This window comes from Notamacropus eugenii, chromosome 4 (genome assembly GCF_028372415.1).
Source record: "Notamacropus eugenii isolate mMacEug1 chromosome 4, mMacEug1.pri_v2, whole genome shotgun sequence".
NCBI lineage: Eukaryota > Metazoa > Chordata > Mammalia > Diprotodontia > Macropodidae > Notamacropus > Notamacropus eugenii.
The window spans coordinates 124,296,531-124,311,203 of NC_092875.1; the positions used below are offsets into that span (position 1 = coordinate 124,296,531).

The window sequence follows — 14,673 nt, forward strand, 5'->3', positions numbered from 1 at the left end:
TTTCAGAACCACTACTCTGGGGAAGGTAATGGTGCTAGGTGCTACACACTGTGCTAAGTATTTTACAAACATTACTTCATGTGATACTGACAGCAACCCTGAGAGTTACAGTTTATTACAGTTCTGATTACCTCAGTTTCACCAGTGAGGAAACTGAGAGAAGCTGGCTACCCATGGTCCTTTATGTCAGTGGTAGGGTTGAAAAATGGAAAATGGAAATCCAGGTCTCCTATATGACTGAAATGACTCAATAACAAAACCTGATGCTGAGGGGAGCACTCTTTCCACCACAACATTGCTGCCTCTGTAATAAAAATAAAAGTAATAAATAATCTCAGTAAGATCTAAGGTTTATGCAGAATCACTTTTAAGGTTTGAAAAGTGCTATTGTGGCCTAGACTGGCAATGTACCAGTCTTTTGTAGCATTTTTCTCTATGAGAAAACATGTTCCCAATTCCAACCACTTCAAAAAACAAATCCTCCATACACTGGAGCCTGATACGCCCTAGAGAGAGAAGAAATAGGAAGGAAGTAAAGTTTGGAATGGGATTAGGGAGAAAGGACTCATAAAGCATACAAAATAAAAGAACAAAATCGGATTGAAGTCAAGGCAGGTGACTTCTCTGAGCAAACAGGGAGACAGCACAGTAATTCATGATAGCAGACGTTGGACTAAATCCATTTCCATTCCTTGGACATGACACAAGGCAAGTCCTCTGAACACGGAGAGCTTTGAGGAATTGGGTTACTATGGGGACTTCGGGTTGACCCTAAAGTCTGGATACTCAGGGTCTCCTTTTCTCCGGTTTTTTTTTTTTTCCTGAGGGTGCAAGCTACCTTCTCACTTAGCCCCGGAGTCCCCTTGTCTTTGACTTTCAAAAAAAATTCGTTAAGACGAGAAACCAACCAGAGCTCAGCAGAGAAAGGAAGGATTAGGTTTGGGCAAAGTAGTAAGAGATGGCCCTAGGTTTATTTCAGAAGGGGGATATTAGAAGGGTACGTGGCAAGCTTAGGCCACGAGAGAGGATAGCAGATGTGGCCCAACAAGGCTAGCTGGAGAGAAAAACAGCTGAGAAGACAGGAGCTGAGAGTAAAAAGTCTGTGAAGAGGAAGGGAGCCAAGGCAGAGAGGGGGCTCTTGGCACCGATTTGGGAGCGGTCGTCAGCTCAGGTCTCTGCTACGCTTAGTTGGGGAAGGAGGGGTGTAGGTGGGGTGGTGCAGCATTGGTTTGCCTTTGCTGCGGCGGCAGCGGCGGGAACTGGAACAGGTGAGCTGCGGGTGCCAGGTCCCTTCCCTGCCCTTCTCCCAGTGCCCTTTCCAGAGAAACCCTGCCCAGCTCTTTGCAGTTCGGCAGCTCCCCTCGGATTGGGGTTTTGCAATTGGCGGCAGGGTGCTTCTCCCCCCCCCCCCCCCCCCCCTCCTTCTTTTAGGTTGCTCCACCCCGCCCCGGATCCGGCGAGGGGGGAAAGCAGCAGAAGCGATTAGCTGGCGCTAGCCAACTCGTGCTTGCGGAGTGTGTCTCTGAACTCCGGGAGTGAAGTCCCGCGGCGGCGGCAGCGGCAGGCGCTGCCCCTCGGGTCTCGGGCTTCTCGCTCCCGCAGGACCCCTTGGCCTGCCCCTACCCCCTTCCCTCCAGCACACCCACCCTTCCCCACTTTTTTTTCCTTTTGCAATCACATGGTATTTTAAGAATGCTGGAAAGATGGCGGTAGCAGCAGCAGCAGCTTCGGCAGCGCCGGCTGGAGGAGGCGGAGGCCGGGGACAGCGGAGCGGGCTGCTGGAAGTTTTGGTGCGGGACCGCTGGTACAAAGTTCTGGTGAACTTGAACGAGGACTCCCTGATCCTGAGCAGCGAGGAAGGGGCCGGAGCTTACAACGGCATCGGGAGCGGCGGAACCACCAATGGCTCTTTCGGCCGGAGCAGTGGCGGCGGCGCCAGTGGCCACGGCCCCGGGGGTCTCGGGGGCGGCGGGGGCGCTGAGAGCGGGAACCAGTCCCTGAACACCTCTGTGCCGGCGGTCGGGGGCAGCCCCCAAGTGGGAGTACGCACTGCCTTCACTGACCTGCCTGACCAAGTGCCCGAGTCCATTGCCAACCAGAAGCGGGGCGTGAAGGTGCTGAAACAGGAGCTCGGGGGGCTGGGCATCAGCATCAAGGGGGGCAAAGAGAACAAGATGCCCATCCTCATCAGCAAGATTTTCAAGGGACTGGCAGCTGATCAGACCCAGGCCCTGTACGTGGGGGACGCGATCCTGTCTGTGAATGGAGCCGACCTAAGGGACGCCACCCACGACGAGGCAGTTCAGGCGCTCAAGCGAGCGGGTAAAGAGGTTCTGTTGGAAGGTAAGGGGTTAATGCCTCCTGAGACTCGCTGCGCATACAGACACAGGCATACACACAGACACATGGACACACACACACGCCAGGTGGTAAAACACACGCACTCGCTGGGGGCCGCGCCGTCTTGACAACTTTTGTGTCCTACCAGCCTCACCTCCCCATTCCATGAAGTCTGCCAGCGGCAGCGGAGAGATGACAAGCCCGGGTCACTTCAACTAGCTTTCCCGACCTGGCCTTGTAAACACTACCCTTGGGCTGGTACTACAGTAAAGGTCGGGGTCTGGCTGGGATGTGAGGGTGTGGGAGGAGTATGGTTGGAAAAGTGGAAGGAAGAGAATAATCCCAACCTCTCACATGAGAATTCCTACTCTGGCGCTTTGGGTCTAGGGATTGACTGGGCGAATTGGGAGAGACAGGGACAGACCAGGAATGTAGAATCGAGCGCATTTAGGGTTAGGGTTAGGGTTAGGATCGAAGGTCCCCGATCCCCCTCCCCCACCCCCACCCCCCCTTGCAGTTGGTGTTGGGCAAAGTCTAAGACCTTTCACTGGCTGCACGTGTGACCTGTAGAGACTGGTGATGTCAGAGACAGAGACAGAGAGAGACAGAGAAACACTTGTCAGCTAGCTTAGGCAAGGCGAGAGTTTTGCTAAGAAAATGTGGCAGTTTCGTGCAGGAGTTCGCCACTCCTTCTGCAGGGCGTCTGTCGGTCCAGTCCGGCTGGATTCTTGATTGCGCTGCGTGGAGAGCTGTGAGGTCGTTTTCTGCCCACATTTTTTTTTTCTAGGCTTTCTTACTGTAGTCATATGGTCTGGGGCTTCAATCTGCACTAGTTTTTTATCCGTGCCTGAGGTGCCTTAGAAACTACTTCGTGAGCCGATTAACCTGAACACCTCTACACCCCTCACTAGGGCTGCGTCTGAAATACCCTAGGAATTACTGTTCATTACAGGTTTGGAGATATCCAATGTTGTGAATGCGGGGGAACAGTTGCAGACCAGACAATTAATTCTTCATGCCAACTGCGCGCACATTATCCCTCCATTCTATGGAACAAAACATTCCATCTGAGACCCCGTAAAAAGCCATTTGTTGTAAGCCTGGGAGCACGGAATCTGGGTGGAGGAAGACCAGTCTGGCCAGACTCCCTGATGGCCTTGTGGTGGTGCTGCTGTCTCTCGGTGTGGAGCTGTGAGAGGAAGAGAAGCCGCGGTCGAGCCCAGCGCTGCGGGGAAATAAACTTTGCAACTTGTGACAGGTGATGCAACTCCCTGGAATATGATAGCCCACCTGATGGCCCAGAAGAAATGAATTAAAGCGACGCGGAGTTGGGTGTGGAGGTGTTTCTGTACTCTGCCGACGTACTGCTTTGTGCCTCCTGCTTCTACCGCCCTCCGCAGCTAACTCGGCACTAGTCAATTTGCTTTGGCTTGGTGATTACCATAAGTAAACAGTCAAGTTTTTCTTTGCCAAGGTGTGTTGGGGTAGGTGGGTGGGTAATAAGACCTGGTCCCAGCCAATTATAATTATGTGTGTATCTATATAATATACACATATACACAAACATACAGATACCATCCAACCCTATGTCTTTCTGGAGCCCAGTAAAATACTGAATAGAGGCTAGTAGGATCATTGACTTCAGGCTGTTACTTTAGGAACTAGCCCCATCACCTCTTCTCATTCAGTTTTCTTTTTTTTCTTTACACCCTTTTCTCTTTTTTTCACACTCCTTGGGGTCTTCCGGTTTTCTGACCAGCAATTCAGATAGTCATCTAAACAGATGCTTTGTGATGTAGCAGGCAGCACAATCTGAGTTCCAGTCTAGCCTCGGGCTCTGGCTGGTTATACGACCCCAGACTAGTCTTTCAGTGACCCTAGGAACTTCTTTCCTAGACTTAAATTGCAGAACACTAACTCAGTTACATTGATTGCAAGCATTTCCTCACTGGAGAGCTTTCTGCCCTGATGAAATTATTGGTCTGGACGAAAAAAATTATCTAGTAAAGAAGAAAACAAATTACCCTGGGGTTGAGGTCAGTGGGGTGGTCTTGGAAAGGATAATATCAAAGAAACATATGATGAGGGAAAGTGGGAACATGCCAGATAGAGAATGAGCTCACCTGGCTGTTGGGGGAGGTAATATGATGCAGCTGGGTCTAGGTAAAGGGAAGAATGGTGTGCCCATCATAAAGACCCCTAAACTGAGAGGTTAGGTGAGAACAGTAGGTGAAGGAATGGAACATCTTCAATGAACAGTTTGTGAGGATTTCTCACCAAACCTCCCAGATCTGAGAGATATAGGTTAGGGATAAGGGTAGAACTCCTGGGAACCTGGAGGCTTTTAGCAGCCCTCAGCAGAGGTAGAGAGTATACTCAAAATTAATGCAGGGAGGTTTGAAGCTAGAGAATAAGAGTTTTAGAATAAGTTAGGGGGATACTTTCTTCACATGGGAGACCACAGCTCAGGGAGGACTTACTGGTAGGAATCAAGAGGCTGCAGACTAAAAAAAGTATTGCCCAAATTGGGACATACAATATTAGAAGCAGGGTCTAGGGGAGAAGATGGGATCCCATCAGGCCTGAAAGCCCAACTAACCCAAATGTATTTTAGGCTTGGAAGTTATTTTTTTCAGCTTCTAAAATGTAAACTATTAGAGGATTGAGGAGAAAGGACAGGAGGGCAGACATATCACAAGCTGTGCCTGGATATTAAAGTTTTGAAGCAAAATCCCATACTTTGTAAACTTATTGGTTTCTGTGTTTTCAATTTCTCATTCTCCTTTATTTTCTTATTAGATATATATTTTTAAGAATGAAGAAAGGGGATTTTCCCATATACTAGTTAGAATAGAAAAGTCCCAAGGTTCTTTGTGCCTCTAAAGAGACTGTGTGGGGTGAAATGGGATGAGGCTTGTTGGGGTGAGTAGAGCAGAGCAGAGGAAAGGACAGATAAATGTTTGAGATATAGAACTGAGGCCAGAAATGAAAGGCTAAACCAGGAAAGAAAGGATGTAGGCTGTGGAAGTAAACCCTTTCCTCACCTTTGGTCACTCCTCCAGAGTAATGCTTCACTCCCTAAAGAATGATCGTTTCTTCTTATTGTAGTGGATGGAAAGCAGGTCTCTAAGCCAGGAAGACCTGGGTTCAAGTCCTAGGTAGCTGTAATACTAAAAGTTACAAAGAAAGTACAGACCTCCTTTGGTAGAGGAAGTTACCTCAACCCAGAATTCCCTTTACTAATAAGATCATAGAGTCCAAGTCCCTATTCTGATCTCCTAGAATACTACAAAGGAGCTTTTTATCAAGTGTCCTAAAAAGAGAGAAAAACTGACCTTTTAGTGGATTCTCTCTGGGTAGCCAGTTATCACTTGAAGCCATTTTCCTTTTAATGAAAATTCATATGACTATCTGTGACTTTGACTGACTTCCCTGTATGTCTGCCAAAGGACACAGGTTAACCAATCATATCTTGAAGTGTGCCTTTTAGAACCTCTCTGACCTTATACTGTCAGAACATTTACAAAACAAACTACCTCTGTGGCCATGTTCAAAAAATGTATGTCTCATTCTGCATCCTGAGTCCCTAGTCTTTCTGTCAGAAGATAGGTAGTATAGTTCACCATCAGTCCTGGAGAATCATGGTTGTTCATTTTATTGATCAGAATTTTTAAGTTTTCCAAAGTTGTCCAGTTTTACAATGTTTTAAGATAGTTTTTCTCCTGGTTCTGCTCACTTCACTCTGCCTCAGTTAATCCAAGTCTTCCCAAGTTGTTCGGAAATCATTCCTTTTGTCGCTTCTTATGGCATAACAGTATGGAATCATTGACTAGCAGAGCTGGAAAATACTTTACAAATCATATAGTTCAACTCCCTTTTTTTTTTTTCAGATGAGGAAACCAGAGAGGTTAAGTGATTTGTCTAAGGTTGTATAGCTGGGAAATAACAGAATCACAGCTCAGACCTAGGCTTGTGATTATTAATTCCTTCAAACATTCATATTACACACTATAAATTGCATTTCCTGAATCCCAGTATACTACAAACTCAAGGGATTTTGCCCATCACTGTGTGGGGGAACAAATAAACAGACCCTCAGTGTCTCCTCAAGAAGTTTTCATTCAAATTAGTACATCCGTATACAAACCAATGAAAGCTAAGTACCAAATGAAAGGCACAAATGAAAAGTGCTTTAGGAGTTCCAAAAAGAGACAGAAAAGTGCAGTTATCGTTCCGCACCTCAGGAGTTAGGGGCATGGCACCTTCTGAGATCTGGACAATGTGTAAAATGTTTTTGGCCCTTCCTTCATACCAGAGAAGAAGTCAGAATTGTTATGGCATTAAAAGATAAACTACATTGGTGTTATACAATATTATTCATGCATTTCTGAGTTTCTAAACTTTTTCAGCGTCATCTGCTACTTTCTCAAAACTCCCCCCAAATTCCTCTTTTAATTTCTTATGCCTACCCACAATATATGGAAACCTCAATGGGAAGGGATAATGTCTGGGCTACAGTAATCTTGGAAGATTTTATAGAGGTAGGTTGTGAATAGTACATGAACAGATGAGTAATCAGAACAGCTGACTTCTCTATAACACCTTTAGGTTTATAAAATGCCTTATGTATATTGTTACACTTGAAACTCGCAACAGCCCTGTGAAAGCAGTGTTATTTTACAGACCAGAAATTGAGGCTTGTAAAGGTTATGTGACATGCCCAGAGTCACAGAGCTACAGGTCTTTCTAATGTCAGCATACCACTCACTATCTCCCTGCTTATTTGGATATGCAGCAAGAGTAGGAAGGGGCCCCACAAAGAGGAGTGGGATGAACAAAAAAACACAGAGGTGGGGAACCAAGTCATGGCCATGGTAGAATAGTTTGAGAGGAGCAGAGAATTCATAAAGGGATAGACTAAGAATGTTGGTTCGAGGATAGGTGAAGGACTCTGGATGCCAGGCTGAGGTGTCTGGGTTTTTATCCTATGGACAATAAGGAACTCTTGAAAATTTCTGAGCAGGAGAAGGACAGGTTAAAATGTTTCAGAAATTAATCAAGTTGATTGTGTGCAGAATGCACAGAAGAGGGAAGAGACTATTGTAATAGTAGTCGAGGTATCCGTTGGATAGAGCAGATGAGCCCATAATTCTCCCCAAGGGGGACTCTAACCAGATTAAAATGGAATTGGGAACTACTTAACAAAATTAATAAAAACACAATAAAACGTAGGTAATGCTACATTTTTAACTAAATGAACATATGGCCCACAGGGATCATTAGTACAGATTTGTGGCCCTGTTTCGGTTTGAGTTTGACACCACTGGCAACCAAATCATAGGGAGACATTCTCATCTCTGCTTTGAATATGAATTCCCAAAGAACTCATCTTTTACTTCCTGACAATCCATTTTCTCCATATGAGTATACGTTGTCTTATATAATAAACCATGCCATATGTAGAGCAGAGCTAAAATAAAATATCCTTCATCCATTAAGAAGACTGGAGTTTACTTTTCTAAAAGTGGCAGTGACTTTTCAGTCCTTTGCTTCCTTCCCTACTCCATTCCACTCAGGATCTATTTTGTGAAAAGCTGGTCAAAGGTAGGAGGAGCAGCCTATGGCCACAGATAAGAACAGTGCTAACTGGCCTACACAGGAATGAAACATTTTCTAATTTTAAATTTTAGAATGTTAGAAATGCTCTATTTCTTTTCCAGCCCATCCTGAATAATAATGAAAAATCTTTCTTAAGTATAGAGCTAGTATGTCACTCTTTAGCTCACAATTCTTCAGTGGCTCCCTATTGCCTCCTGAATAAAGTTTTTATCACTTGCCTGGCATTTAAAGCCCCCTCCCCTTAGGCTAGAGATTGACTGAGATTTCCTCCAGTTTAAATATAGATAGATGATAGATTGATATACACACGTGTGTATGTATGTACACTGTGTGTATGTATAATATATGCGTGCACGTGTGTATATGTGTGACTTGTATCTATGTATATAGTTATTTGCTTGTTTTCTTCCCCATTATAATTTCAGCTCTTTGAGTTCAGGGATTGAGTTTTTCGCTTTCTTTCTATCCCCAGAGCTTAGTACAGGGCTTAAAACAGTAAACACTTAACAAATGTTAATTTCTTGCTTGTTTTCTAGTACTGTCTGACCGTTCCAACCTTCTTTCCTATTGCTTCACCCTGTGTTTCAGCCAACTACTTTCTACACCCCCTTACACACCAGGTACCCTCCATTCTCTTATTCCCCTTGCTTCTGATGCCTGAGATACTGCTCTCCCTCTTCATCTTTTAAATACTCATCTATACTTTAAAGTCCAGTCCCCTTGGATTATAGAGCTAGGACTAAGCGGGACCTCAGAGGCCCCCTAGTCCAACTCTGTTATTTTACAGATGAGGAGACTAAGGTCCAGGAAGGTTTTGACTTATTCAGAGGTATACAGGTCAAAAAGTATCAGAGGTGAAATTAAAAACTGGTCCTCTGAGTCCAAGCCCCATGATCTTTTCATTATTCCACACTTCCTTCCCCCAGGAAGGAGCAAGAAAAGAGTGATAAGTTGGATGGAAATGCGGCATTATCCTTTCCATTTTAAAGTCATAACTAACATTTTTTTTTTCCTGTAACTAAGAGACCTACAAGCCTGAAATTCTAAAAGCTCTTTCTACCTGAGGAAACTAAAACTGTCTTCTTAGATTGCTAAATTGGTTCCTTTTAAGGTTACATATACTTCTCCGAGTTTGGACCCTACTCTTTAAGTGGAGTTGATTGGCCCCATCCATCAATTACTTATTTCTGCAGTGGTGGGATAATATTCTTCATGTTCAGTGGTGCATTTTAATAGTCACCCTGTGGAGTGGTAAAAATAACTTAGCCCACAGTCCTCCACATCTGTGAGAGGCATCTTGCCTAGGACCTAGTGGAAGGAGAATTATCCTGTAGCCACTGCCAGCCTGCTCAAAGGACTGGTTTTTTCAGTGAAGCATCTCGAAGCAGTTAGTATGAAAGAAAAACAAATGATAATATATCTTAAACATCCTACCTACCTCCTTATCAACTGACTGGCATTAATCTGTGAAAATCGATGTTAAAGAATATCCTTCAGCTCTTGCCTAGGTATCCCCACAAAAATATTTAATAGGATCATAGAGTTAGAACTGAATAAGACCCTTAGAGGTCATCTTATCTAACTCTCATTTTCCAAATAAGGAAGCTGAGCCTTAAGGAAGTTAAGTGACTTAAGATCACAGATCTAGTAAGTGTTTAATATGTTTATGGTATTAGTACTTGAGCCTTCCTGACTCCCAATCCAGTACTGTCTCCACTATGCCATGCTGTACATAAATACTGAGTGACAGAACTAGCTTTTGAACCTAGGGCCTCTGACTTTCAATTAGCCATTCTTTCCACTTTTGTCTCCAACTTAGCACAAAATAAATACCCATGTGCTCTGCTGTCTCAGCTCTAAGTCCGTGTTATATGGGGATCAGGTAAAGGAACTGGGTATATTTAGCTTAGGGAGGAGAAGACTTGAGGATATGAGAGCTGTCTCCAATTAGTTGAAGGACTGTCATTCACAGAAGGGATTTGTCTGGTTCTCTTTCTGCCTAGAGGGCAGAACCAGAAGCACTGAGGGGAAGTTGCAAAGAGAAAATTTAACCTTTACTGAAGTAAAGCTTTTTAACAATTAAAGCTATTCAGAAGGCTAGTGGGTGACCTCAAGAGGCAGTATATTCTTCCATTTTGGAGAATTTCAGGTTAAAGCTAGATGCTGACTTATTCGATGTACAAGAAAAGAGTCTTTAATCAATCAGCAAGCATGTATTAAAAGGTTCCTATATGCAAGGACCTGTACTGGGCACTTTGGATACCAAGACAAAAGTGGACAATCCCTACCCTCAAGGGGCTTATGTTCTTTTGGGAGAGAAAGGTGCCATATAGATACAGGCAAAATAACCATGTGCAGAATTCATTCAAAAAGAAATAGAGATAGGTAGACAGGATGGTATTTCCTGAAACTGACAGCATGTATTTTTTTCAAAGGAACATTAAAAAGTATCCCTCTTTGGAATGGAACCTTTTCTCTGCCCCTACCATGGGATATGTTCATAATGGCTACTTACTACCTAGCTCTTTTCCTGTCTCTGCTAATACTCCAGTCATTCTTTCAGATTACAAAAGAAATATTCAAAAGAGTTGAGCAAGTCAACAACTTAAGTTAGTCTCAGCCAGAAGGAAAGATTCAAAGAAAAGAAGAATTTTGAGGAAAATGGAAATGATGAGCCTTGGTCCAAGACTAATTTTTAACTCCCACTGCTTTTGGCTACCAAAGGACTATGGATTTAAAGTTGGAAGGGACCTGAGAAGCTATGGAGTCCAATCCCCCCATTTTACAGATGAGAAAATGGACTTGATCACAGTCACATGCTAATGTATGGCAGAACTGGCTTTTCCATCTAACCCAACACACTTTTCATGAGGTATCCTGTTCCCTCTCCAGCATTAGCTCTGTGATACTGGTAAGCATAAGAAAATCTAGCAGATCCCATTTATATAATGCTTTGTGGTTCTAAAGCAGTTTACTGCATGTTATCACTTGATTTTTACAATTGTTGTGAGTTGGTTAAACAAATCACAAATTTATAGATGAGGACACTGAGGCTCTGAGCTTGAGCCTTGCTTAAAGAGGCACAGCTAGTTCAGTCCTTGATTAAAACCAGATCCTCCTAACTTCAAGCCCAGGTCTTGGTCTTGTGATAAGCTACTCAAAGTATGGCAGGCTGTTCAAAATTTTTCTTAGTAGAGAGATTTGAGTTTATCTTGCCAGGTTATTCATTTAAACTGGATTCAAATTCCTCCTGTGACACTTACTAGCTGCGTGAGCCTGGTCATATCACTTAACCTTTCCCTCTCATTTCCACGCTTATAAAAGGAAGAGTTTGACTCAGTTGCTTTTAAGGTTCTTTCTAGCTCTCAAGCTATAATTCCATGATCATATTTGTTATAATCATTTCTTCCATGGCCATAGTCTTTCACAGGCCCCAATGTGGCCCATCCCTTGGTGAGCTAGGCATTTTTGAGAAATAAAGGGTTCAATCATGTAAGATAAATGAACTCATTCAGGAAACGTACTAACCAATTGGTAAATTGCCATGTTAGAACACTGGGTGGTAACTTGATGCCCAGGATGAGTGAGTTAGCCTTGCATGGAAGAGCACTCTAATCCCAGGAGGGTATGTCATTGGCTCTGATGGCTTCAATCACATCAGATGATTTTCATAGAAAAGGAGCCCTCTGTGTGGGTTGTCGTGGTTTTGGAAGACTAAGAGACATGAAGTATGGTGTTGCGTTACCCACTGATATTATCCAGAACCACACAGGAAAATATGTAAAGGGAAAGGCAAAGTGTGGGCTCTGACGAGGGATTTTGCTTACAGAGCAACATTCAAGTTACTTGTCAAGATCTCTAGAAATTCTAAGAATGTGCAGCTTATATTTTTCAGAAGAAATCAAAATGTTTTCTTATTAAATTATGTGAACTATTTAACTTAGGCATTATTAATCAAACATTCCATTTTCTTAATGTCTACCCTGCATTTTCAATATCATTTTTATAACTTTGCATTTCTATTAGTTTCTATTAAAATTTATTTTATTTTAATTATCTCTCTGTTCATATTTGTTTGTTTTTCATCTGAACTTGTCGTTTCGTCTTTGTGGGAACTTCCTGGTTTGAAATTTTCCTCCCCAAAGCATATTCGGAATTGGCCTATGACTTATGCTTTTACAGAATCACCAGGGGCACTGAGTGATGAGGGAGCTTGCCCATGGTCCCACATTTGTGTGGTATTTCAAACAGAACTTGAATCCATTTCAATGGGTGAAAAAACTGACTTCCATGTTGAATAAAAATCACTATGACTCCTCTTGAGAGGCAGGATTGCCTAGTGGATATAGAAGGCTAAACTCAGAGCTTTAGTTGTTTTTCCAGCAACCTAGAGAGAATAGAGTTAGCCCTCTATGCCATCTTTCCTCACAAGAAGTATCACAGTGATTTTTACAACTGAATTCTTACAAATTGAGAGGTGGAAAGAATGCCCTTCAAGTCAGGCCCACCTGCAATGATCATGATTTGATTTTTGACAATTTCGCATATATAATTCTGTCTCATGAAAAATGGATTTATACAACCAGAGCAAAATTTTGATTGTAGGCAGTTTTATGGATCATAAGACTGAAGTTTCTTCCACATTCTTTCCCCTTATATTACCCAGAAAATTGAGTAGCTTGAGAATGGGGCAGATGCTGGGTGTCTTTTTTGCCCAAATTATCCAGGTAATTTCTTGAGTTTGTTACTCCTCATTGTGTTTTTGGTGCAGTTTCATTGGAAGCTTGTTCACAGTTTCTCAAGTCAGAGATTTGTTCCAGTGTTGGTTTAAGCAAAAAACAAACAAACAAATCCAACCCTAAACCAGTAATTCTCAGTTTTTTTGCCATAGTAAAACTCTTTAGTTTGAACAAAAACTTTGATTCCTTGTGGTACAATCCACTAAAAATTATTATTTTTAATGTTTAGTATCACACAACAAAAAACTAATAAAAATAAAATAAAACCACCACAGGAGACGTTCCTGGTTCTTTGGAGCACAGTTTTAGGGCTCATTTCAAAACAAACAAACCAGCCTTTGGGTACTTTTTCCTGAGTCCTTGAAGCACAATTTTGGAAACACTGTCTAAATGATATCTACCCCATTTCCTAATTGAATGTTTTGAGGTATAGGCAGAGAACTGCAGGGATAGAATTAGAAGGAAATAAACCTTGTAGAAACTTTTCTGCCCATAGCTTTTGTTTGATAAAAGACCTGACCCTGGCAGGGTTAAGAAGGGATCAAGAAGTGATTAGGCCCAGAGAAAAGAGATAGGCAGAACCTTTGGACACAGGTCTGCTCTCCTAGCTCAATAGCTTCAGAAATGTTAACACAGTATATGTCCCAGGGAAGAAGATACCTCCTGATACATAGAAATTCCCTACCTATCAGTCAATTGGTAAACATTTATTAAGTATCTACTGGAGGTACAAAAAGAAAAATAAAATGGATCCTGATCTCAAAAAGCTTACAGGCTAGCCAAGGTAAACAATATTTACAAATTAGTCACATAAAAAATAGATAGAAAATAGGTCACATATCGAAGGCAGGTGTGTGATATGACAGTAAGGTACCACATTATCTCCAAAGTATCTTCTCATCTCTCAAGTTACAATGTCTGGAAGTGCCACTTGATAAATTTCCCCTTCTCTTTTGAATAATGGAAGATCTAGGAGGCCTCAATTTAAAAGAAATACCTAGGGAAGGACAACTCACTAAGCCTATCAGCTATTGTGACTCATCAATAAATTAAATTTTCATATTCATCCTAAAAGACTGAGGACTCGCAATCAGCATAGAAGAGCACTGACTAGATCATTCCTGAGGTGTCTTGTGGCTTTAACATTGTATGAGTTTCTAACTCTGTGTTTTGATGAAGGTAGACCTTGAAAAAAGGGGTCGTGAATAGGAGGGAAGACCCAGACAGGGGCCCTGAACATCCAGGAAACAGTAGCTGGGAAGGGAAGGAGGGGGTAGTCTATCAAAGTGGTTTCCCTATTTCATTGAGTTGTGTAGATTTATTTCCTTATTTGTGGATCTGCTTTGGAATGTACACAAGGTAATTATGAAATGCCTTTCTTTTGACAGCGACCTTCATTTTCCATGCTCCAGTGAGGTCAAACACGCCTCAGCAGAGCCTAAATAATGGAAGTTTCAGACCAGGATATTACTGCCTGGCTGTCATCAAAGAATTTGGGAGGAAGGAACCATGGCTAGTTAGATTTGAGAGAACTTTGACTTTAAATCACAGTAGATGAAATTACATATTTTGTTTTGAAATCAATAATTCTGATATAATAATAGTAGGGGACTTGGCTTTGAAAGACCTGAGTTTGAATCCTACTCTGACACTGGCTAATTGTATGATCTGTCATATAACTGCTCTGTCTCAGTCACCTCATCTTTAAAATGCTGATAACATCTACTAAGGGCATTATAAAATTTTTGCAAGAAAAACAAACTCAAAGTGCCATATAAATGTGCAATATTGTTATTAAGAGTTAATCTTGGAGCTTTAATTATCCTTCTAATGTCCAAGAAGAAAGCAGCATTAAATAACAAAGACAAATTTAATCTTTGGCTGTCCTCAAGAAATACTGATTTCTAGAAAAAAATGTTTATATGTTTGTATGTATGTGGGGAGGGTTGAATGGTCAGAAATAGGCTCCCAGATT

At 42.5% G+C, this 14,673-nt stretch overlaps 1 protein-coding gene across 1 annotated transcript in view; it reads left to right on the forward strand.

The window, feature by feature from the left end:
- Positions 1–1,462: 1,462 nt before the first annotated feature.
- The window catches only part of SNTB1 (syntrophin beta 1), a 302,133-nt gene continuing 288,922 nt past the window's right edge, over positions 1,463–14,673 (forward strand). Inside the window, exon 1 of the mRNA XM_072603188.1 lies at positions 1,463–2,343. Coding sequence (XP_072459289.1) covers positions 1,704–2,343 — 640 coding nt within the window. The 5' untranslated portion in view covers positions 1,463–1,703. The remainder of the gene's footprint in view (positions 2,344–14,673) is intronic.